General features: G+C 54.1%; 11 protein-coding genes across 11 annotated transcripts; 6 read left to right on the top strand and 5 right to left on the bottom strand.

Moving 5' to 3' along the window:
- Positions 1-117: 117 nt before the first annotated feature.
- Positions 118-924, bottom strand: CLAFUR5_02519 (60S ribosomal protein L17; the record flags this gene model as incomplete). The annotated part of the gene is made up of 4 exons (XM_047901667.1): positions 118-285; positions 343-530; positions 628-795; positions 876-924. The coding sequence occupies 4 exons, from the start codon at positions 922-924 to the stop codon at positions 118-120; spliced, it is 573 nt and encodes a 190-aa protein (XP_047757612.1).
- A 225-nt stretch (positions 925-1,149) lies between these two features.
- On the top strand, positions 1,150-2,242 carry CLAFUR5_02518 (rRNA 2'-O-methyltransferase fibrillarin; the record flags this gene model as incomplete). Its single annotated transcript, XM_047901666.1, has 3 exons — positions 1,150-1,270; positions 1,322-1,431; positions 1,490-2,242. The coding sequence occupies 3 exons, from the start codon at positions 1,150-1,152 to the stop codon at positions 2,240-2,242; spliced, it is 984 nt and encodes a 327-aa protein (XP_047757611.1).
- A 266-nt stretch (positions 2,243-2,508) lies between these two features.
- CLAFUR5_02517 (uncharacterized protein) lies at positions 2,509-4,121 on the bottom strand (the record flags this gene model as incomplete). The annotated part of the gene is made up of 2 exons (XM_047901665.1): positions 2,509-2,783; positions 2,834-4,121. 2 exons carry the CDS (start codon positions 4,119-4,121, stop codon positions 2,509-2,511), a joined length of 1,563 nt encoding a protein of 520 aa, XP_047757614.1.
- Positions 4,122-5,619: 1,498 nt separating this feature from the next.
- CLAFUR5_02516 (uncharacterized protein) lies at positions 5,620-8,370 on the top strand (the record flags this gene model as incomplete). The annotated part of the gene is made up of 2 exons (XM_047901664.1): positions 5,620-8,117; positions 8,250-8,370. 2 exons carry the CDS (start codon positions 5,620-5,622, stop codon positions 8,368-8,370), a joined length of 2,619 nt encoding a protein of 872 aa, XP_047757613.1.
- Positions 8,371-9,269: 899 nt separating this feature from the next.
- On the top strand, positions 9,270-10,312 carry CLAFUR5_02515 (uncharacterized protein; the record flags this gene model as incomplete). Its single annotated transcript, XM_047901663.1, has 2 exons — positions 9,270-9,426; positions 9,483-10,312. The coding sequence occupies 2 exons, from the start codon at positions 9,270-9,272 to the stop codon at positions 10,310-10,312; spliced, it is 987 nt and encodes a 328-aa protein (XP_047757616.1).
- Positions 10,313-10,418: 106 nt separating this feature from the next.
- Positions 10,419-11,618, bottom strand: CLAFUR5_02514 (uncharacterized protein; the record flags this gene model as incomplete). The annotated part of the gene is made up of 2 exons (XM_047901662.1): positions 10,419-10,498; positions 10,565-11,618. 2 exons carry the CDS (start codon positions 11,616-11,618, stop codon positions 10,419-10,421), a joined length of 1,134 nt encoding a protein of 377 aa, XP_047757615.1.
- Positions 11,619-12,386: 768 nt separating this feature from the next.
- Positions 12,387-15,125, top strand: CLAFUR5_02513 (Cullin-4B; the record flags this gene model as incomplete). Its single annotated transcript, XM_047901661.1, has 2 exons — positions 12,387-14,646; positions 14,704-15,125. 2 exons carry the CDS (start codon positions 12,387-12,389, stop codon positions 15,123-15,125), a joined length of 2,682 nt encoding a protein of 893 aa, XP_047757618.1.
- Positions 15,126-15,661: 536 nt separating this feature from the next.
- Positions 15,662-18,514, bottom strand: CLAFUR5_02512 (uncharacterized protein; the record flags this gene model as incomplete). Its single annotated transcript, XM_047901660.1, has 1 exon — positions 15,662-18,514. The coding sequence occupies one exon, from the start codon at positions 18,512-18,514 to the stop codon at positions 15,662-15,664; it is 2,853 nt and encodes a 950-aa protein (XP_047757617.1).
- Positions 18,515-19,106: 592 nt separating this feature from the next.
- On the top strand, positions 19,107-20,212 carry CLAFUR5_02511 (U1 small nuclear ribonucleoprotein; the record flags this gene model as incomplete). The annotated part of the gene is made up of 2 exons (XM_047901659.1): positions 19,107-19,599; positions 19,647-20,212. The coding sequence occupies 2 exons, from the start codon at positions 19,107-19,109 to the stop codon at positions 20,210-20,212; spliced, it is 1,059 nt and encodes a 352-aa protein (XP_047757620.1).
- An 815-nt stretch (positions 20,213-21,027) lies between these two features.
- Positions 21,028-21,824, top strand: CLAFUR5_02510 (Triosephosphate isomerase; the record flags this gene model as incomplete). The annotated part of the gene is made up of 2 exons (XM_047901658.1): positions 21,028-21,065; positions 21,119-21,824. 2 exons carry the CDS (start codon positions 21,028-21,030, stop codon positions 21,822-21,824), a joined length of 744 nt encoding a protein of 247 aa, XP_047757619.1.
- A 155-nt stretch (positions 21,825-21,979) lies between these two features.
- Positions 21,980-24,025, bottom strand: CLAFUR5_02509 (Malonamoyl-CoA synthetase vrtB; the record flags this gene model as incomplete). Its single annotated transcript, XM_047901657.1, has 1 exon — positions 21,980-24,025. The coding sequence occupies one exon, from the start codon at positions 24,023-24,025 to the stop codon at positions 21,980-21,982; it is 2,046 nt and encodes a 681-aa protein (XP_047758383.1).
- Positions 24,026-24,098: the final 73 nt, after the last annotated feature.

Genomic DNA, 24,098 nt, shown 5'->3' with positions numbered 1-24,098 from the left:
TCTACTGCATGCATTGCATCTCATTGCAAAGACTTTCTCCGCCCCTTCTCATGAATTGTCCCGTGCGCCGCTACCATGCCAGTCCGTCAACTCCTTTTCCAGGCTCAGCCGCTGAATCTACGAGGCTGGAGCAGCGGTGATGGCCTTGCGGGTGCGTACACCACGCTGGCGGGAGCTCAAGTGTGCGGACTTGCGAGCGAGAGTCTCTGGGGACTTCTGGACGACCTCCTCGCCCTCGGTGAGAATAAGCTCGATGTGGCATGGGTTGGACATGTATGGATTGATCTAAAGAGGGCCGTCAGAAAGTGTACTTCACCTCCATGTGAATGGCCAGAAACTTACACGACCGTGAGCACGGTATGTGCGGCGGCGCTGCTTTGGTGCCTGGTTGACCTGAATGTGCTTGACAATCAAGTTGCTGGTGTCCAGACCCTTGGTGTCGGCGTTGGCCTCGGCGTTCTTGAGCAGGTTCGCGAGGAACTCTGCAGACTTGACTGGCCAGCGGGCCTTGGAGACACCGAACTGCTTGCCTACGACACTTTCGTCTCAGTACATGTTGTCCATTGTATTTCTTCCTTCAATGCATCCTCGCACATGGCGCCGCATCGTTCTTGATGGGCTACGTACCTTGAGCGGTACGGCCAGTGCTCCCAGCATATCTCCTCATTGGGATCGCCTCGTCCTTGGTCTGCACATTCTGGAGGTAGGTGAGGGCGCGCTGGAGCTTCCAGCCGTTGATGGCCTGGGCGGTTTCGCGGGTGTTCTTGAAGGAGACACGGAGGTAGGAGCCGCGAGCTGCTCAAACAATCTTTTCGTTAGTTTCGGTCATGTTGCGCGCGGTTCGCAGTATCGGTGTCGCGTGTAGGTGATCATACCGCGAGCGCTCTTGGCGTTGTCAATGCTCTCAGCGGCGTAGCGGACCATCTTGACTGTGTTGGCTGAGGCGAGAGAGTGTGGTATCGACGACCTTGAACAACAGACTTCCTTCCTCGCGAGACGAAGTTGGAAAGTGCAGGTGCGATGTCGCCAAGCGCGCTAAGCCATTCAGGGCTGCATGAAACCTTAAGCTGCATAGCTCTCGCCCAAATTTTCTGGAGATCTAGGATTCGCAGCAGGAACGACCGACAACATCCATAAACTCAGCACATTATGGCATTCACACCTGGAGGCGGACGCGGTGGACGTGGCGGAGGCGATCGCGGTGGAAGAGGAGGCTTTTCTCGAGGCGGCCGTGGAGGAGGAGACCGTGGAGGCCGGGGTGGAGGCAGAGGTATTGCACATTGCGAATAATTGAGATGAGGAAGGTACTGATTCCCTTTAGGTGGATTTGGCGGCGGCGACAGAGGACGTGGAGGAGGAGGTCGTGGACGAGGTGCACCTAGAGGCAGAGGAGCTCCTCGTGGCGGCAGAGGCGGTGGTCCAGGCGCAAAGGTGCGACAGCATATGAAGACGCACTGATGAGGCTGGCACGATTACTGACACACCCTAGGGCGGCCAAAAGGTCATCATCGAGCCACACAGACACGCCGGCGTCTTCGTCGCACGCGGCAAGGAAGACTTGCTCGTCACCAAGAACCTGACACCCGGCGAGGCCGTCTACGGCGAAAAGCGCATCTCCATCGACACACCCGCAACGACCACCGGCGATGCGACCAACGGCGACGCACCCCTCACCACCAAGACCGAGTACCGTGTATGGAACCCCTTCCGATCAAAGTTGGCAGCAGGTATTCTGGGTGGTATGGACAACATCTACATGGGCCCAGGCAAGAAAGTTCTCTACCTCGGTGCCGCATCAGGAACATCCGTCTCGCACGTTGCAGACATCGTCGGCCCAACCGGAACTGTCTACGCCGTCGAGTTCTCGCACCGTTCAGGCCGTGATCTGATCAACATGGCTACGCACCGCACCAACGTCATCCCCATCGTCGAGGACGCCCGTCACCCGCTCAAGTACCGCATGCTTGTCGGTATGGTTGACTGCATATTCGCCGACGTTGCCCAGCCCGATCAGGCCCGTATCGTCGGGATCAACGCTCACCAGTTCCTGAAGGTCGGCGGTGGAGTCGTAGTCTCCATCAAGGCCAACTGTATCGATTCTACTGCCGCACCTGAAGCTGTCTTTGCACGAGAAGTTGTCAAGCTCAGAGAGGAGCGCATCAAGCCAAAGGAGCAGCTTACTCTCGAGCCTTTCGAGAGAGACCACGCTATGGTCGCTGGTATCTACCAACGAGCGCAGTAGGTGGGGAAGGCTTGCTTTGTGTAAGACAAGAGATCGATGTGACAAAGAATCAAGGCGTTCTGTGGCGTACAAGGAGCACGATGGAAATGGGCTTGGTGGCGAATGAAGTTGCTATGATCAATTCGATAAGCCTGTATAGCATTACTGATGAAATGTTCCAAAATTAGAGCACAATGAGAAGGAGAAAGAACTGACAAGAAGAGTATCATTACCACTAACAATGCCAGGATGGGTCAAACAAAGCAAAGGTCGTTGCAGATTACCACCTACAACGGCCCCTTGCTCGAAAGCCTCGTACTCCGCCTGGGAGTAACAGGAGCGATCGGACTCTTGCCCGAAGACTTCTTACTCGACCTCGCAGAGGTCGGCACGTCGAAAGCCTGAGAGTAGTCAATCACGTCATTGTAGAGAGCCTCAAAATCAGCGGAGCTGGGCCGTGGAGTAGGCACCCTCGTTGCACTGCGTGTCAATGGCGGCGATGCAGGCATAGTCATGATGGGCGCCGGTGGCGAACGTCGACCCTTTGCTGGGAGGGTGAGAACTAGCGCTTGTTAGTTGGGAACTTGAAGTTCGTGAAGTCGGGGCGCTTACCTGGAGCGACAACGTAGTCATCGTCTTCAGCTGGGGCATCCTCCATTCCCTCATCGCCCATGGGCATGAAGAGGGAGTCCTCGCTCTCGTCATCATCCTCGTTGTAGGAGCGGACTGGGGTCTTGTTGCGAGTAGAGCGCTTAGGTGTAGGCTGCTCGTAATCATACTCCTCATCACGTTGCTTGCGCTTGCGAAGTGTTGGCGTCGGTGCCGGGTTGTACTCAGGGAGAAACTCAGGCTCCATGTCGGCGAACTTCCTACCTGGACCACGACCCTTCTTCTTCATCGGAGGCTCCTCCTCGCCGAGCTGAGCTCGCCTCTCGCGTGCAGTCACGTTGATCTGGTAAGCACCACAAGTACAGCTCATGGAACCGAACTGATGGGCAGCTTTCTGACCTGGCTTGAAGCTCCAGCCAGGGTACTTGAGTTTGTGCTCCGCTGCGAGACGGTCAGCTTGGGCTTTGTAGGGAGCCCTCTCCACGTCACTCATTGCGTTCCATTTCGCGCCAAGGATTTTGGAGATCTGGTCGTGTCTGAGCTTCTGCCCGCCATCGCGAATGTATTCACGCTGAAGCTTCGTGCTCTCCTGAACACGGAAGCAGATGTACTGATTTGGAGGGCGAGGAACATCAACAGTGCTGTATTGGGGCCTACAGATACACTTTTGAATGATGCTGTTCTTCTTTGGGTTGCGGCCTTTGGCGACTCGGGGTCGAGGTGTAGAGATTCGAGGAGCTGCCCTGTAGACAGGGATTTGAGGCCTGAGAGGTGCGACGATGGGAGTGCTGGCTTCTTGAGGCATGCCATCGGGAGCAGGCACAACAGTGTACCAACCAATCTCCCTGTAGAAGTCCGCACCGGGCGCTTCTGCGACAGCCAAGTTGTACCACACCTTTAGGGTTGGGTTGTAGCCATCTGGGTCGTCAGCGAGCGCCTGCTGTGCGACGGCTGCTGCTGGCCATTGGGGTACGATAGCAGGAGCAGGTCGCGGATGGTGCCAGCGAATCTGCCTGAGGTAGTGTGCGCCCCCATCCGGGCCACTGGCAATGTCGTACCAGAGATTGAAGGAGGAAAGATAGCCATCGGGGTGCTGCGGGAGGGAGACTTCTTCTTGCACAACCTCTTGCGGGGTGTTGAAGTGCAGCGTTTCCATGTTGTACCCGGGGTCGAGGTTGGCCTGGAAGTTCTCATTAGCATATTCGTCGCCGACATCGTCGAACAGCAGCGCATCAAAAGCAGGGAGTGGCTCCGGGCCGTATGAGGACTCGCTGCCGCCATAAGTGTCCATGCTTGTGTTGGTTTGGTGGAACGTTTTGTTGTTGATGAGATCCACGATGGTTGATTGTCTAGAAAGCGGATGCACTGTCGTTACTGTAATGATTGAATGAAGCGTACCGGACGCCTGAGTTGTAAGACTTAAGAAATGCAAGTGCTTGTGTGATGTGAATCTGGGGACCGAAGGGTCGAGAGCCAGCGACGGGTCGATTCGTTATATCACATGCTCTCTTTGTCGTCGTGTGGCTGGCAGAGTCCATTATGCTCGAGTTGTTCAAAGACTCGAAATAGCCCTCGTTGTTATGCAGGACAAAGATTCTGCCCAGTTGACGACTTGCTCAGAGGACAATGTGATTATGTTTCGACAAAGGGAGGCTCGCGTTGGCTGTTGGGCTTTTCTATGCTACTGTGTAGCGATTACGGTGTCGAGCCTACTGGACCAAGATGCGAAGAGAGGATGTGTGTGTTCTTTTCGCAGGATCTGGAAGGAAAGGGCTGATAATTACCATCGATGGCGCCCACTTGGACGATTCAGAGCTGAGATCGAAGGTGACTGAATAGTCGGAGTTTTGCGAAGCGACTTTCATCTCCGTCAAAAGGGCAGCGTGTTTATGCGAGGCGATGGCGACTGACGAGGACCAAGAGCCTCAGATATGCCATCGAGGGTGTCTCGCATCCGCTTGGCTGAGTTGTGTCACCATGAAGGAGACAAGTTGGGAGTCAACACAGTCGCAAGAGCCGATGAGACTGGTGTAGTCCGAGTTCAATGGTACCTGCTGATCGAATCACCGCCTTCATGCATCGTGAAGCTTGCGGCTCGGGTTGGTCGTGCTGTAAGCAATTGCTGTCCCTTTCACAGCGCCGGGCACCATACGCTTCAATCGAAGCCACCTCGTACTTTCATTGACGACAAGTCAAAATTACCTGGGTCATGCCACTTGCCATCTCTGCATCATCGTATGCTCGACCAGTCTGCTCAGCTGCCGCCAGCGTTGTCGCCGGGTGTGTCTTGTAAGCTGATTGTACATATCTCTGTATTGTATCGTGAGGAGCGATACCACATTCAAGAGTCTGAGACAGCGGGATTGGTTTCGTTGACCATGTAGACGATGAAGATGAGAATACACAGAAGGAAGACGCGCCTAGGGCTAGAATAGTTCGGTCACTTCGGTGGCCGGCAAGTGCACGGAGCGTATAGAGGTACCACAAACTATGCTTGCATGTGGGAGATCGACATGGCAAACATCTCCACTCCCGTCCGCGACATCAGAGTACTGGACGCGCTGCGGGACGTCAGTGGACACTTTGAGGGAGTCCAAAGTCGACACGGGAGACGTCGCACGAACACATGAAGAGACGGAAAGATTAGGACAAGGCGATCGGAGCCTGAGGCTACTGCCCTCAAATTGCGACGATCCCACATATACGGTTGACACTGCGTCACGAGCACGTGTGGACACTCCTACCTGCCAGTCATACACCACACATTACGGTATCAGTCAACAACAGTCATGGCAACTGCCGCAGTCGCCCGCCCCGGAAATGCCTTGCGCGCGCGACGAGATGCACCGCGACCACTTCCCATGAAGCGACCATCGGCAGCCGGCGACGACATGGCGCCCGGCGCAAAGAAGCGCAAGATGGAGGAGCCATATGTTATCACCAAAGAACACATCCTTCGCAAGTTCGCTGGCAAGCCGCCGTCTCTGGTGCTGTATCTGGAGCAGCACTACTTCAAATTCGACAACCAGGAGAGCACATATACATATGACTCGCCCATGAAGGCCTTCCTCGAGCATTTGCGAAAACAGACCATACCGCACTCTCTGATCGAGAACCTCCTCAGCGAGAACATCACATTTTACGATGGCTGCCTCATTGTCGAGGTCCACAATAACCGCTTGTCCGACAAGAAGGACAAGGCGAGGAATGACTCCGCGACCGAGGGCCAGGTCAAGTTCTCCATGCACAACTACAACAACTATGTCACACCCTCTCCCTTCACGCCCTACCCCAAGAAGGCCAGCGAGAGCGAGCGTGCGGAGAAGGCCGCCGCCGAGGAGGCTTCAGCGAAGGAGAGGAAGAAGGCTGGCAAAGACAAGGACAACAAGGCGCCCACGGTCGCAACCATCGTCATGTTTCCGACCCAATTGTCACAGCACAAGGAACAAGTGTTGCTCATGAATACTCTTGCCTCGGAGATGAAGTCTAGGCAGACGCCGTCTTCTGCAAACCCTACCACACCACAATTAGCTGTCCCGCCCGCCCAACTTGGTGCTGGAACCGAGAAGAAGATGTGCATAGATGCCCAAGACATGTACGAGTTTGAGAGGGACGTTCTCCTCGCGACCCAGCCACCTCTGTATCTGGCGCCTGTAAAGACCCCACAGGAAGCGGACAGAGTGCTGAACATGCTAGCCCATCCTCTGCACAGCGATGCTCCACCTTCGCCGAAGACTCGGAAACGCACCTCAGCAGAAATGGCTGCCGACGACGCTCAAGCTGCAGACGCTGAACGAAGAATGCTCATCATGGATGAAAGGAACAAGCCGTCGGTGCCTGGTGCTAGCGATGCGGCTGGGAACGCACATAACATCGGCGTCTCCCGCTTCAAGAGCATACTCTTCGCGCGAGAAAAGGCCGAGGAACAAGAGCGAGCGAAGAAAGAAGCCGACGCGGCGGCTGCCACTAAGAAGAGGCAGGAGGACGAAGCTCGGGCACAAGCACAAGCACAACGCGAGCACCAGGCAGAGCAGTCTAAGAAACTTATGATGCAACGACAGGAACTGGCTCGCCGGCAGCAGCAGGAACACCAGATGCAGCAACGTATGGCGCAACAACAGCAGCAGCTGCACGCTCATCCTCAGCAGGGCAACGTGATGATGAGTCAGCAACAGCAACAGAACTTCCAGCATCCGTCTTCGATGCCTCAATCGAGTCCCGTAGTCCGGAATCAGACACCAATGATGAGCAACTCGTCACCGATGGTACCACAAAACGGCTTCCCGATGACAGCGACCTCGAGCCAAGGGGCTGGCAGCCCAGTCAGGCCAACGACTGCAGTCATGCCCAATCCTAACGTTGCGATGGCGAGGCAAGCTAGTCAGCAGCAAGCAGGAAGTCGGAACGGCACACCGCAAATGGCACAGAGTACGCCTCATATGGGGGGTGCGATGCAGAACAGACAGCCAAGTCAAACACCACGCATGCCACACGGCAGTCCTGCTCCTGGTACTCCTGCAGTTGCAGGCATGGATAACATGGCAATGCAGGCTAGTGGCTTGACGGGAGCTCAGATGGCGATGCTGCGACAACAGCAAGCAAATCAGCAGCAACAGGCCATGATGAACGCTGGCTCGCCTGGGCAGCAGAATCCAGCAACCATGACTCCGGAGCAGATCCAGCGACTCCATCAGCAAAATCAAATGAGACAGCAAATGATGCAGAACCCGGCGTTGCAATCTCAAATGATGCAACAACGGCAGGCTATGATGATGCGACAGCAGCAACAATTACAATTGCTTAATCAGCAGCGCATGATGGCACAAACCCAAGCCCATGCCGGCAGTCCGCATCCTGGAATGCAGCAAACCCCTCAGATGGGCCATGCACATCCTCAACAGGGTGGAGGCGGCATGAACCAGCAGCAAGCTCAAATGATGGCACAACGACAAGCACTTCAGCAGGCGAATAAGACTCTCACCGAGGTCGCTTCACAGTACGGCGGCTACAATAACATTCCTCCCCAGGTCATTGCAGGGTTACCTCCAAACTGCCAGGTCCTGCTCCAGAGACAGAAGCAGCAAAGTCAGCAAACCATGCGTGCGCAGCAGATGGCGATGCGAGCACAGCAGGCAGCACAATCTGGCCAAGCTGTGGCATCGGGACAGGCGGATCCAGACTACATGCAGACGCTCAGGCAGCACCAGGCGATGCTGGCGGCTCAGCAGCAGGCACAGCAGAACGGGCAGGGTGGACAGCAGGGTGGGCAGATGGGAGGAGGCATGAGGTATGTATAACAGTAGCGTCGTTGGAAAGGCTGGATTATGTGGATGTGAGAGCTGTATCAGGATGCGCCTTTGTACTATGTGCGGATGTTTATTCATGAACCGTTGATAGAGCTGTTCTAACGTCTTGGTAGCATGGCGCAACATAGTATGAACTTCCCGAACCAACACGGCCAGCAGGGTGGTGGTGATTTGAGTTCGCAGTTTGCTGCGATGCAGAATGCCTTGAATCGCAGCAATGGCGGTATGGGTTGAGTTGTGCTCTCAATGAGGGTGATGATCAGGCGGCGGTATGAAGGTGAAGGCTACAGTGTTGCACATGAATCTCCCTTGCACACTAGCGTTGGTGAAGAGAACAGGGGTTGCGGGGAGTTGCATCCTGTGTTTCACCTTCGATTGATACCCACTGCTTCTGATGGTGAAGATTACGCGCGGGTTCTGGTTGGACGTAATGACAGATGGTAGTCGCCTCTCAAGCCCTGTTCAGTCCCATCCTTCTTATTCACAGTCAGGCATCATGCGAATCACAGGATGCTATTTGCCAGGACACTCGAAGTATCCCTTCGACGTGCCTTTGAAGGGCACGTTAAGACCATCGGCGGCAAGCATGCACTCTCGGCTAGAACGGGGCACGCCTGGGACAGTGCGTAGAGACGGCCTTGTTGCTGCAATGGCCCAGATCATCGTTGGAAACATGTGTTGCTGGGTACATCCTGTAAGTCTTGTGGATGATGCAGTCGTGCTGATTTGCGGCAGAGCTGGACCTCGCGGAGCTGCGGCGGCTGCTACCTTGAGTATCTTTTCGATCACGCGCTGGTGCGGGAGATTGAGAGTGGTGATGAGTGGTTCAGGAATCGATAGGGTGATGATGGGCGGACCATAGTGGGTGCGTAAGATGGGCCGCAGTGCGAAGTCTTTGAATCGATGGTGGGTGGTGAAGCAGAATACAAGGGGCGAAGAGCAGAAAATTTACACGTATTCGTGGTGCAGTGTTGGAAGTTTGAGGCGTTGAAGAGAAGTGAAGTGTTCCTTCCGCTCTCGCTAGCGTGGCCACGTTATGGACAGGGGTAGTCGCGACTTCCTTTAACACCTCGCCGAGCTTCGTTTGACTTCATCTCACACACTGTCATCATACACGTGTGTTGGGCTACTCCATGGAGTACCAACTCCCCCCATCACGAAACCCTAGCAGGAATGCGGTCCTGCCATCAGAATCGGGCCCAGCAATGGCGGCAGCCACTACAAGACCTTTCGAGGAAAGTCTCCTCCGCGAATGGGCCAGCATTATACGTGAGAAGAAGGCGCTCCTGGGTAAGCGTCGATCTATGCGGCTTTCAAGGTTGGGACTGTGCTGACATATGCGACAGAACTGTCACCGAACGGCTTGTTGCAGCTGATGCCTCTCCTGGGCGATGATGCCATACCAATCATCGCGGACGAGATCAAGTATCTCAGCGGTCAATCTCACCACTATGTACGCCCTACCCGCTACAGGGGTACTCGTAGCTCTCGATTCGACTACTGTACACTGTCCAAGGATGTGCTCAGACTCGGCAACATCCCTGGTGCCATTGCAGAAGCAGCGAGGCTCGTATGCTCCCTCTTCGAGTCTCATCTCTGCAAGACCGAGACGACGCTCTTCAATCCCAACTACGACAAGATCAGCTATGTATGCTGGATTTTCGATAATTTGCTAGCCGACACGATCAGGATCATGAAGATCAGCAGCAAGCAATGGTACGATGGCTGGAACCCACAGCAGGTGTTGAACACAGTACAGCGACTGCGCACACACAACACACGAAGGGTCAGCAGAATAGTGATGAGCGAAAGAGTTAAGCAGCGCAAACCCTGTGGCGTCGGTATATCGCTGGAAAACTCTCCGATTTTTACACGAAGCATACAGTCACTGCAGCGGCCCTTCATACGCCACTCTCGAGAGGTGGGAATCATACTTGCGACCAAGACAGCTGGCCATCACCTGCCACCAGAGCTTGTGGAAATGATCAGCGATTACTTCTGGGACAAGGACTTGCTCAAGGCCTTGGAGGCTGACCTTGCTCGCCGCATCCGCGAAGCAGCGTCAGCCAGCGCTGTTGCGACTCAAGGCACGAAGCAACTCGTAGCAGCTTCGAAAGACAACGTGCAAGCAGGGGAGAAGTTGCCCATCGATTTGACCAAGGGCTACATGAATTGAGTCGATCATTAGAGCTGGATCGGCTGAGCAGTGGGAGCACGACAAGAGTTCCGGTACTTTTCATAACTGAGGGGTGCCATGGCACACACATTCGCTCGCCACACGATTACCAAACCTCGCTGGCAGTATCTCTCACAAGCAACAACTTTCCCCACATCCTCTCAAAAGTCATATCCTTACCACCAGCTAGCGACGAGCTCGAAAAGCCACATTACGGGCTCAATGCTAATGAATCCAAAGCCTCCTGCTCACTCACGCCCTGACCACGCGCCACCTCCTTTGCAGCTTGCTTTACCTTAGCCTTCAGATCTTCTTTACCCTCCAGCTCGGCTTTCTTGGTCGATACTAGGCCTAGTACGACATTCTTGCCCTTCGGTAGGAACCTCAATGGCTCGAAGCCACCAGTCCGACCGACGTCGTCAAACTCCAGATAGTAGCTGTCATACTGCGTTTTCGAGAAGAGCTTCTCGGCGATTTGATCGTAGCTGCCAGATACCCAATGGGTTGACCCAGACATATTGCCACGGCAGAGATGCATGCCCATGTGCAGGTCCTTAGGCTTCTGTCGTAGGAAGTGGTTATGTGATTCGAGGTACAAATCCAGCAAAGCATCAGTATCGACACCGTCGGCTTTACATCCTCCCAAAAACTGCGAAGAGCAGAAATAGGTCAGATGCGGATCGTCCACCTGGATGTTCCTGCAGCCGGCATCGTACAGAGCCTTGATCTCAGCAGTGTAAGCTTCACCCAGAGCCTGGAAATACTCCTCGTCATTACGGTAGCCAGACTGCGCAGTGTAAGCAGTTCCAGGCTTCAGTTGAATGTGCTGATAGTTCGGCGCTGGCATAGTGATCTTGCAGTGCTTCCACTCCGATTCAGGTAATGTCCTCGTCAACAGCTGCCACTCCTCCAGATATGCACTCTTCCTCCATCGGATAGGTCCATTGCACACGACAGCAGCACGCGTCTTGGCTCCCATCTTTGCAAGACCAGTCGTGGTGGGGAAGTCCGTCCTGAATGCATCTGGAATCGGCAACTCTGGCTCCGGCTTCATTCCCTCGAGCGTTTCGAAGAGCCCTGCATAAAAGATATGACGGCAGTACTCGCCGCTGCAGATCGGTCGGATTTTCAACTCAAGCTGCTTCTTGACGACTTCATCAATTGCTTCTGCTTCTGCTTGTTTGATCTGAGCATCATTGGAGACCTCATACATCTGCGATGGCGAGAAGAGAGCCTGGCGTGCTTTCAGTAACTTCTCGGGCCGAAGCAGTGAGCCGATCTGGTCCATTCGGTACGGTGGTGCCATGTTTGCGGTATGCCGAGTGAGTGGGACTTTGATGGTCTTCGGATCTTGTATATACTACTTGTCGGAACGAATTGCCGGCACTGGCGGATGGCGTTTCCGGGATCTGCAGGCCGCCACTTGAGTGCTGAGCTGTTGTGAGGAGATGCCGTGTGGAGAGCTTCGAGGATGTCGGTCTTGTGTGGACCAAGCTCGATCACACTACGAATGTGGCCTCTCTCGAGACATCTGCAATTAGTTGGAATAGATTCAGCATAAGCACGCTTACGAGAGTACAAAGCACTAAGGCTGAAGAACGCTTTCCCAGCTTAATCGTGCAACAATCATTCCTACAATTCATCGTGCTTCTTTGACCGATCTTCCGCTTCACTGTTGGCTACTTTGTGACAGCAGAGTCGTCGATGGATGGCAGGAGGCTCATCTCGCGTCGCATTTCACGACGTGACCAGTCGATTTGTGAGAAAGCTGATCTGAACCTGCTGCAAGGAGGGTTCGTCGACAGACTTGCCAATGCTTCAATATTGCGTGTGTCATTGGCGTGAGTGGATGCTTGCTCAACAGCACGGTCGATGATGTGGTGTCTTCGATGTCGTTGCTGTGAAACGCGAGTTTGACACGAATGTCGCACGGGCTTTCCCGCCATGAATGTCACTATCTCCGAGGCTCATGCAGCTTATCGACATGGTGAAGAGGCAAGAGTTGCTCTCTACAACATCAGCCTTGCGAAGTGCAATTCGATAGCATTCCCAGGCACCTGACGGCCATAAACACATGAAGGAAACCCCTGGCGTCCATAGTGCGACGTCCGACCAGCAAACCGACCGCAAACGCAAGCGACCCAGCCGACAAGCTGTAGCTGGAGCAGAGGATACATCGAGCCAGCAGACTCTTAAGTCCTTGTTCTCGACCCAGCAGAAGCCGAATCACAGCTGCTCACCCAGTTCGCCCAGCAAGAAGCGACTCAAAGCAGATAGCACTGTCCCTCCCTTGACTCCACCTGGTGCCCTGGCTCGTAGCGAGATGTATTCCTTCACCTCCCGATCGCCCGTGGCAAACGGGTCCACTGTGGTAGACCTCACCAATGGCTCTTCTCCGATTGCACCCAGACGTATGAACAAGCCAGGCCTCAATCCGCATACTGGGGCCAAGAAGCTGGTAGTCAAGAACTTAAAGACAAACACAAGCTGGGACAGCAAGGCATACTTGGAGAAGATCTGGCGATCGCTTGACGAAGCTTTGACCATCATCTTCAAGGATGGGCAAAGCGGCTTCAGCAAAGAAGACTTGTACCGTGGCGTGCAGAATGTCTGCAACCAAGGTGGAGCGTCGACACTCTTCTCGCGGCTGGAGGGCAGATGTCGGAGTCATGTTGAAAGAGATATGCGAGATCCGTTACTCGAGAAGACAGGATCGGACAACGTTACCATACTGAAGGCCGTAATCGCAGAGTGGGCAAAGTGGACACAACAAATGACCACGGTTCGGGCGATATTCTTCTTCATGGACAGGTCATATCTTCTCCAGTCGAGTAAGCCGACTCTGGAACAATTTGCGCCTCAGCCGTTCCGACAGGCCGTCTTCAGTAATGAAGGCCTCAAATCGAAAATCGTTGATGGCGCCTGCGATCTCGTTGCGGCTGACCGAACGCAGACTCAGGCGCTAGACCAAGACCTCTTCCAGCAGACAGTGGATATGCTCCATGCCCTTGGAACATACACATCGTCGTTCGAGTCGAGATTCTTGGGGCTAAGTCAGCAGTACATCGATGAGTGGTCGAACACCATGATTGGCGAGAAGAGCATCCCGCAGTATATTGCTCTGTCAGAAGACCTGATTGCCAAGGAAATGAAACGATGCGAAGACTTCCAGATGGATAGCAGCACGAGGCGGGATCTGCTGACCCTACTGGAAGATCATCTTGTTGAGCAAAAAGAGACCGACCTGACAGAGTACGAGGCTTTAAAGTCACTGCTCGACAACAACGCCATGTCAGATCTTACAGCATTATACTCGCTGCTTGACCGAAGGCGACTCGGCGGAAAGCTACGTCCTGCGTTCGAAAAGTGGGTTGGCGAAGAAGGAACCAGTATCGTGTTTGGGCCTGAAGAAGACATGGTTGTTCGGCTGCTGTCACTGAAACGCAGGCTCGATCTGATATGGCGGACGTCCTTCAAGCGCGACGAAGGCCTGGGTCATGGTCTCAGAGAGAGTTTCGAGACTTTCATTAACAAGACGAAGAAGGGCGAAGCCACTTGGGGAACAGACAACACGAAGGTGGGCGAGATGATTGCGAAATATGTTGACCAACTACTACGAGGTGGCGCGAAGGCAATACCCGAAGTGCTCACAGCTCGAAGATCGTCGAGCATCACTGCGCCTCCAGGTCAAGCTGATGCAGAGGACGACAACGAGGATGGGGACGTGGACGAAGACGCCGAAGTAAACATACAACTCGATCAAGTCCTGGATCTTTTCCGGTTCGTGCATGGGAAGGCTGTTTTCGAAGCATTCTACAAGAAGGATCTTGCACGAAGATTACTCATGGCAAGAAGTGCTTCTGCGGATGCTGAGCGTAGTATGCTTACCCGTCTCAAGACTGAATGTGGCAGCGGCTTCACGCAAAACCTCGAGCAGATGTTCAAGGATGTTGAGCTTGCTAGAGAGGAGATGCAGTCCTACAAGCAACGTCTCGAGGACCGAGTCGGGTACGAGAAGGGCAAGAACGTCGATTTGAGTGTCAACATCCTGTCAGCGGCAGCATGGCCTACATATCCTGACATCCCGGTCAATGTACCGGTCAACATCAAGCGCGCCATTGATGACTTCGAACTACATTACAAGAGTAAACACACTGGCCGCAAGCTTGATTGGAAGCATGCGCTGGCGCATTGCCAGATGAAGGCCACGTTCAGCAAGGGTAGCAAGGAGCTCGTCGTGTCCAGCTTCCAGGCTATCGTCCTGCTGCTATTCAACGGTCTCGGCGAGAACGATCAACTCCAGTATTCACACATCTTGGCCGAGACTGGTTTGCGTAAGTCAATCACCTACAGATCACTATGCAGTCAATAATCATGCTAACACGCCACAGCCGAACCCGAAGTCAAACGCACTCTCCAATCCCTTGCCTGCGCCAAGCTTCGTCCTCTGACCAAGCACCCCAAAGGCAAAGACGTCAACGATACAGACACATTCTCCATAAACCCCAACTTCGAGCACCCCAAATACCGCGTCAAGATCAACCAAGTACAGCTCAAGGAGACCAAACAAGAGAACAAGGAAACACACATGCGAGTTGCAGAGGACCGCAACTTCGAGTGCCAGGCCGCAATCGTGCGGATCCTCAAGGGCCGCAAGACGATATCGCACCAGGAGCTTGTATCGGAAGTCATCAAAGCCACGATGAGTAGGGGTGTCTTGGCAGTTGCAGATATCAAGAAGAATATTGATCGGCTGATTGAGAAAGACTATATGGAGCGGGAGGAAGGGAATATGTACTCCTACATCGCGTAGATGGGACGGCTATCAGTGCTACCCATAGGTCGAATTAGAGAATCTACAGGATACTACGATCCGGCAGCGAATGAACAGTTTCCCGCAGACGTTTCTCGTGCTTCTCCACCGTCTTCTAGTGGAGCGTTCCCAGCTCGCCATGTTTCTGATGCACTTTGGGGCAGACAATCCGGCTTCATTGTGCTTGTTGCCTGCAGTACTTGAACGAAGCGGCGACGTCTGCGCCATGGATCGTGGATATCTTCTCTGCTACTCATAAACCATGAGCTCAATATCAGGAATCCGTTAGATCTAGACGCCGATTCCCGCCGATGAGCTGGGCGGACGGGTTACAGCAGATGAACAACAGGGCACGTGCAGAAACGTACAGTAGTTGAAAGCAGCCCGGATTAGAATAAGTTGTGAACGGAACACAAAGCTCGCTATGCACACCCTTGTCGCAATCATGGTATCATTCTCCACCCTCAAAGATCACTCGCTCGCTCGATCAGTGTCTCAACTCCAAAAAACGCCCTCTGCAAAGAAGAAACTACACATCAAAACAACCCCCACCCCTTCCTCCTCCTCGCCCCCTCCTCGGTCTGTGTCCCCCTGGAACTCTGCCTCTTCTCCCTCGCCTCCAGCAACCTCAAACTCTCCATCTCCTTCAAAACATGCTCCAGCAACCCCTTCCTCTTCACGACATCCAAATGCCGTCGGATCTTAGGATCCTCTCGTGCGAAGCGCTCTATCGTGCTCTCGTCGAGCTCGCGGCCCCATTTTTCTAGGACGCGAGGGAATTGGTAGTAGAATTTGCTCAGGAGCTCGGCGTCTAGGAAGAGGTCGGCGGTTGAGGTGAGTTTATCAGCCACTGCGTCGAGGAAGACTTCGGGGCAGTAGTATTTGTTCTTCGGCTGGGCGCATTGCTTGCTTTTCACGGCTGCGAGACGCATTCGTAGGATGTCGGAGCGGTCTCGGAGGAAGAGCGCTTGTTTGCCCTTCTCGAGGAGGGCCGCGCTGAAGCCACCGGCGCCACCGACACCATTACCTTCGAGGACTATCTCGCCTTTCCGGAGCCGGTCGATGAAGGCGAGGACATCCTTCGCTTTCCTTCTGCCACCGATCTGGTCCTCAACAGCCTTGAAGGCAGTCTCGCAATCTTTGAGCTCATCCTTGAGCACACGAGTAATGTTCTCACGGCCTTGCTTCCACTCGTAGTCGTTGACTTCCACACGATACTTGTATGGCTTCACGCAAATCTCCAGCTCATCGCTGGTATCGTAGCTGAGATCGCGAAGGATGTTCTCCGAAGCTTGGGTGATGGCAGACACCGCAAAGGGATGTGTGGAGAACGGCGTGCTGTAGATAAGCTCCTGCACGGCGGACTGCAACGCTTGGGCCGTGACTGTTGTGGCAAGTCTGCCAATGCCGAGCTTGGTCAAAGTCGATGTCGAGGCGTCAAGCTTTAGATGCCACAATGGGTTCTCGGGATCTGCCTTTGGTAGATTCTCAAGTGGCTCCAGCACGCCTTCTGCCGACTGCTCCATCGGCCTCAGGTCTTCGACTGGTCTGTTCCAGTACTTCTGTGCAAGCAGGTTCAACACTTGCTGATCAAGCTCATGCTTCACGATCTCACGAACTTCGGCCTTACCGAAGGTCTCAGAGTATCGCTTGAAGCCATGCTTGAAAGCGTCCAGAGACTCTGCCAAGTAGCTCTCTGCGTTCAAAGGTCGCTCGTTGTACTGCACTTTGAACTCGTACGATGCCTCCGCTAATTCGTGCTGGATTGCCTCGCTGGTAGACTCCAAGGAAGCAGACATCGTAGACTCCAGAACGTGCATAAGCTTCTTGCGTAGAGCGGGCGTGCCGACCGTGACGTTCGATTGCGCATCAGAACCGTATATTTCTGGGTGAGCGCCGAAGAAAGCCTTCTCGTTCTTTGTGATGAGGCTTGTGATGCTGGCAGAACCTCTTGAGAAGAGCGACCTCGACTCTTGGGGTACTTTGCAGACCACACCGACATAACCCAGTCTCAGAGGGTAGTTCTTGTCTGACAGAATCTGAGCGCCTCTCTTTGGGTCGACCAGGTCCATCTTCGTGACGACACCAATGGTCCGCTCACCGCGAGGGTCGACTCTGCGAGCCGCTCGCAAGGCAGTTGAGTTAGCAAGATCGACATCTGCAGCGGAGATAGCCAGAATAACATTCGGTGGCTGGATGTACTTGTCGCAAAGCTCCTGGATCCTAGTTCGAAGCTCCGTCGGCTGATCAAAGGCTTCTACCTGAATGTATCCAGGTAAGTCAATAAGTGAAAGATCAGGCACGTTGGGAGAGTATATCCTAAGTTGAATTGGATCATCCGACACACACTCGGTCTCTGGCACCGCTAGGTTCAGATCTGTCAAGGTCTTCTGGATGTTGCTGAAGTCTGTGATGCGTCCAAGTCCCAGAGCCGGGAACTCGCCATATTCTGCATGTGCCTTTGGTGTGTTGACCAGGGTAAGCTCGATCGGTCGTCGTGTGACCATGTTCGAGCCTTTGGGCAAGAATTCGTGTCCAACAATGGCTTCCAGCACGGAACTCTTGCCAGACGACTGCGACCCTACCACAACGATCGACGGAAGCGTCAAAGTATCACCCTGGTCGACTGTCTGCAGCAGCGACCTGATCTCGATCATCTTTCTTGTCAAAAGCATCATCTGGTCGTCTCTTGCAGCAACATCGTCAGGTCTTGTGTCTTCTTCGCCTTCAGAATCCAGCGCAAAGGCTCCTGCAGTAGCAGCGCCGGCAGCAGCAGTACCTGCACGAGTGCCGCTCTCTTTGGGCTCGTTGGGACCTCCGCTGCCTCCTTCACCACCTTCTTCCTGTCCAGCTCTGCCTTCATAGATGTCCTTCATCCACTGCGGCATCTGAACACGTTTGACTTCATCTTTTGTCTTGTCAAAGCCCTTTCCAATCTGCCCAAAGACACTGCCAAAGCCATCATACAAGCTGTTTGCCGTTGAGCTCGCGGTATCCTTTGCCTCTCCAAGCGCCTTCGTTGCCCATGTCCAACCCTGTGCGGCCTGATACTGTAAGTATGCCATGCCTCCAATCATCGCTGCGCCGAACATGGCAGGTATGCGTATGAGCTTCATGGCCAGCTGGGGTATCACTCGCGCAAAGGAAGCGTGCCGAACGGCTGGCAGATTGTGGATGCCATTCGCGCCCATCGGCCACGCGTTCCGTTGTTGCCATCTTCGGAGTGTCGTTCTGGATCCAGATAGGGCGACGAGCGAGACTGATCGTTTGGCAGCAAGAGTGCTGCTGCTGTAGATTGATGCTACATTGTGGGATGTTGGTCGGGCGAGGGTCGTAGATGTCCGTTGAGCAGAGGAGACCAGCCGCGAGGACCGCAGCCTCGAGATCATGACGGACTCATCGGTTGTGCAAGTCGAAGAGGAAGAAGTTGATGTTCGCGCTCCTCATGCAGTTATGCACGTCACTTATGCGCCAGCTTGGACAATCCTGGTCGTGCTCTGCCACTTGCGATTTCGATGTCGTCGTCCTGTAAGTCGCAATATCGCACAAAGGTCGGCCGTCGAGTGAATGGCAGACTGCAGAGGTTCTACGTAATGCTAGGAGTATGTACTGTCGAAGATGATGCTTCCTGCCAACCTGATGATTGTCTTGGCGTCTACGCGCTATTGAGACTTTCGGCTTCACCCAGCTGCTTCTCCCTTTCCTCGATCCCCAACTCACAGTCGCAATTGCGCGGCCGCCATCGCCACTGCCTTTACTCGCTGAACAATATTTCCAGCGGCAGCTAATCTGGTGAATGCAGCGCGACTGAATCGTTCCAGCCCTACGCGCATCGTCACCTCACGTGCGCGCCGAGTACCACGTCGCGCCATCGAGAGCTTCACTCGAATATCATCACGGATAGCATTGTAGGCGGCGATCAAGAAGGCCGATATCACACACAAGCAGGCTGTATAGCCTCGCTACCACCATACCGCAACCATGACCGCGCAACTCCCGCCAAATCTCCTTGCGCTCTTCCAGCCACGACCACCGCTCCGATACCTGCCTCACCACGACTTCGCTCCAGAAGAGCGCCGCACCTACGCCGTCGATGGCATCGCTTCCTTTTTGCCAGCGCTCAAGGAGAAGGTCGAGGCTGAGAAGGATGATGTGGTGACGGACTCGGCCATGCAGGCAAAGGAGAACGCCAAGCTGGAGAAACAACAGAAGCAGAAGAGACTGATGGAGCACGACCACAAAGATCTTTACAAGCCGGCCGAGGACCCCAATATTCGTGGTGATGCTTTCAAGACGCTTTTCGTGGGTAGGCTACCGTATGATGCTGGCACCAAGGATCTGGAAAGGGAACTCGGTCGCTTTGGTCCCATCGAGCGAGTCCGCATCGTGCAGGACAACGGTGAGAACTCATCTAAGAAGGGAAAATCCAAGGGTTATGCATTTGTTCTGTTCGAGAAAGAGAAGGACATGAAGAGTACGTACAAATCATCTACTGACTCGGACATTACTGACGCTTCACAGCTGCCTACAAAGACTGCGAGCATCTCACGATCAGAGGTCGCCGAGTGTTGGTCGATGTCGAACGAGGCCGTACCGTGTCTGGCTGGCGCCCACGACGGTTCGGCGGAGGTCTAGGTGGCAGACACTACACCAAGAGCTCGATGCCCAAGCCCTCTGGCTACGGTCCTCCTCCTGGTCCTGGCGGATTCAGTCGCGGCGGAGGCTTTAGGGGAGGCTTCGATCGCGGCGGTTTCCGTGGGGGCAGGGGAGGTGGTGGATTCCGAGGAGATCGCGGGTTTGGCGGACGCGGTGGCCTTGGCTATCAAAACGGCGCACCGCCCGACGGCGCCCCAGCAGGTCCTCGCGGGCCGGGCGGTGGTAGGGGCGGTGGTAGGGGAGGTTACGGCGGAGGAGGATACGATGATCGTGGTGGCTCTCGAAACGCCAATCTCGAACCATTGCCTCCACGGGGAGGTGGACGATACAACGACCGAGACCGAGACCGTGATCGCGACTACAACAGCGGCCAGAAGCGACCATACGAAGGAGGCGGCTACGACGACTCGCGACAAAGACGGCGATACTAGGCTCACCTTGCATACCCGTGAGCAAGATGGTAAGACATCCCCTTGAAAATCTAACATCCTGAGGTAAGTATACTGATCGAGACAGCTCACCGCACTCACAACAGATTTACAGCACCTCGATCGACCACACTGGAGAATAGGATGTGTGCAAACCCAACGGTGAGTCGGACTACCTCCTCAAGGGTAAGCTCGGCTCGCGCTGCGAAACTGTACGATCAGCACCAACGCACAGGAAGTGCAAAGGGAGAGAAAGATCTCGGGAGGCTCCGTTTCCCTTCTTGCTTATCTGCTACTGTACTGGATGTCTTTCTTCCCTTGACAGTAACAAACAGCGTCGGTGCAGCATGGGTGTACTAGTAGTGGTACTGGTAGGTATGTATCATCGGGTAATGCTATCAGCTGTACGATCGTCCACGAGTCAGACAAGCATGGAATTTCTGTGCCCCTTCGAGGCAGGACAGCGCTTTGGTACGGTGGAAAAAGTAGCGCGGCACATAGTAACACAACTTCGAACTTCCCGTACGTTACTCTAGACCATCATAGTGCTACTTGGAGGCGTCTGCTACAACATCGATTCCGATCTCATCCGATGGCAGCAGCTTGATCCCGAGCCAATGCCTCCAAGAACCGGCGATGCACCGATAGCTTGATGTCACAACCCCCACCAAGCAGCTGCCCCTCGACCACGTCTTGCTGTAAACTTTTCTTCTGCTACAGAGACAACTCTTACCACAACACTCACAAGCACTATAGCGACACCAAAGACTACCACGCTTCACATCCAACTCCACAAAAAAAAGACTAACACCGCAATCATGGCACGCCAATTCTTCGTGGGCGGTAACTTCAAGATGTTAGTACCACCCACCACACTTCCCCCCTCCATACTAACCCCCACCCCACCAGGAACGGCGACATCACAACCATCAAAGAAATCGTCTCCCACCTCAACTCCGCCAAAGTCGACCCAAACACCGAAGTCGTCATCTCCCCACCCGCCCTCTACCTGCTCCTAACCCGCGAGCACCTCCGCTCGGGCATCGAAGTCGCCGCCCAAAACGTCTTCGACAAGCCCAACGGCGCCTTCACCGGTGAGATTTCCGTCTCGCAGCTCAAGGGCTCCAACATCACCTGGACGCTCATCGGGCACTCGGAGCGTCGCGTCATCTTGCAAGAGAGCGACGCTTTCATCGCTTCTAAGACGAAGACAGCGATTGATGGCGGATTGGGTGTCATTCTCTGTGTTGGTGAGACGTTGGAGCAGAGGGAGGGGAACAAGACGAAGGAGGTTGTGCTCTCGCAGCTCAGCGCTGTGGCCAAGGAGGTGAAGGATTGGAGTAAGGTCGTCGTGGCGTATGAGCCTGTGTGGGCGATCGGAACCGGCAAGGTCGCGACGACTGAGCAGGCGCAGGAGGTGCACAAGGACATCCGGGAGTGGATTGCGAAGGATCTGGGTAAGGAGGCAGCGGAGAAGACGAGGATTATCTATGGTGGAAGTGTCAGTGAGAAGAACTGCAAGCAGCTGGCGAAGGAAGCTGATATTGATGGGTTCCTTGTTGGTGGTGCTAGCTTGAAGCCGGCGTTTGTGGATATTATCAATGCGAAGCAGTGAAGGTCAAGCCTTTGATGTGTCGCATAAGGGAAAATGATAGCTGGCGAGAGCTTTGCATGCGGACACCAGAGGCAGCATTAGTCTAGAACATCGCAGTACACTGCATTATGATACTGTGGTATCGAGTTGCTACAACATCCACAACTACATCTACCTCAATGAGTCTCCGCCCACTTCTTATAAAACTCCAAACTCTCCGGGTTGGCCACACTCGTGCTCGTCTTAATATTCAACCCACACAGAATCTGCTTGACACTCTTCTCAATCTTCTTCCCATTCGTCGTGACCGGAATGTCCGGGCACTCATCAATCATCCCCGGGACATGTCTCGCACTCAGCTCTTTCCTCACAACACCCTTAATACCCTGTACCAGTTCCTCACTGAACTTCTCACCCTGCTTCATCTTCAAGAACAGCACAACCGTCTCATCATCATCCCGTTCTCGCCGTCTACCAATAGCCAGAGCGTCTTCAACTTGATCGGGAAAGTGCTTCAAAAGAACATTATAGAGCTCAGCGGATCCAAAACGGACACCGGAAGGTTTCAGCACACCGTCTGAGCGGCCTAGCATAATGAGGCCTCCAGTTTCTGGGTTCAAGCGGATGAAGTCGCCGTGATGCCACACGCCGGGGAATTCCTCAAAGTAGGATGCTTTGTATTTCGCCTCACCTTCTTTGCCCCAGAACATGACTGGCTGGCAAGGAAATGGCTTCACGCAGACTAAATCGGCTGGCTCTCCTTTCTTGCTGACGTCTTTGCCTTCGAAGTCCCAGGCTTGGCATGCCATACCGAGGCCAAGGACTTGGATCTCGCCGATGTAGACAGGGTGTAGCGGGCATGGTGCGCCGAAGAGGGAGATGATGTCTGTACCGCCAGTGATGGAGCCGAGATTGATGGCACCGAAGGCTTTGTAGACGTACTGGAAGGTCGAAGGTGCGAGAGGTGAGCCGGTTGAGTAGATTGCTCTCAGTGTCTTCAGTGTCAGTCCCTGCTGTTTCGGGAATATGTTCCGTTGCTCGAGCACGGAAAGGTACTTTGCGCTGGTGCCGAATTGTGTTATATTGAGTTCGTCGATGAGTCTAGGCATGGCGAGATCATCTTTGACTGATTCGCCGTTCGATAGGTACTGGAACGGGGAGCCGTCGTAGAGGATCAGTGTTGCGCCTGCGGCAAGACCGGAGACGAGCCAATGCCACATCATCCACGTGCAGGTAGTGAAGTAGAAGAGACGATCGCCGGGACGTATGTCTGACTGGAGAACGTGTTCCTTCTTGTGCTGGATGAGAGTGCCGATAGCTCCGTGGACAATGCATTTGGGTGCGCCAGTCGTGCCTGATGAACAAAGGATGTAGACTGGTGTATCTGGATCGAGCTGTTCGAAGTGCAACTTCGTCGACTCTCCCGAGGATTGTGTGAACCTGTCGTATGTGTATACCTTCTGCTTGAACTGATCGGATAGTCCTTCCACTTCAGATCCCATTGACGAGACAGTGTCAAAGATGACCACAGCCTTGAGGGTCGGCAGACTTTCCACTATCTCTTTGACTTTGGGCAACACAGGATGCGTCTTGCCATTGTACATGACAGCGTTATCAGTCACAAGTATACTTGGCTCGATCTGGACCATGCGGTCCAATACAGCCGTAACGCCGGTGTCCGGGCTCACAGCTGTCCATATGGCTCCCAGCGATGAAGCAGCCAGCATAGCTACAAGAGCATTGGTATGGTTTGCAACATATCCACCAACGCGATCGCCAGTCTTGATACCCAAAGCTTGCATCCCACCCTGCGCCTTGCGGACTCGTTCTCGTAGCTCTTTCCATGTCACCGTCTCCCTCGTGGTTTCGGTCGCGGCGATCACGGCAAGACTGTACTCGTCGACCGCTTGGGTTGGAAACAGCAGGTTCTCGGCAAAGTTGAGTCTCGCGCCTGGGAACCAATGTGGCCGCGGGTACATTGTCTGCTCATCCGAGATAACCTTCTCGTACGGTTTCGAGGCCCGAATGCCCACGTAATCCCAGATATCGCCCCATGAGTCGGACACATTGTCTATACTCCATTGGTAGAGGTCCTGGTACGTCTGGAAGTTCTTGTTGTGCTTCTTGTTGACAGTCTGGAGGAATTCCCACAGCTTCGAGTCCTTGGGTGAGGGGTGTTGCCAAAGAAGTTCGGCTTTGGGTATGTCATTGAGGTCAGCCATGGTCGACAGAACACTTTAGAGATTCATGTAATAGCAAGAGTGCTTCAACGCGCTTTCTATAGGTCACTAGCAC

Source organism: Fulvia fulva, chromosome 2 (genome assembly GCF_020509005.1).
Source record: "Fulvia fulva chromosome 2, complete sequence".
Lineage (NCBI taxonomy): Eukaryota > Fungi > Ascomycota > Dothideomycetes > Mycosphaerellales > Mycosphaerellaceae > Fulvia > Fulvia fulva.
This window is presented reverse-complemented; position numbering and strand designations above follow the sequence as displayed.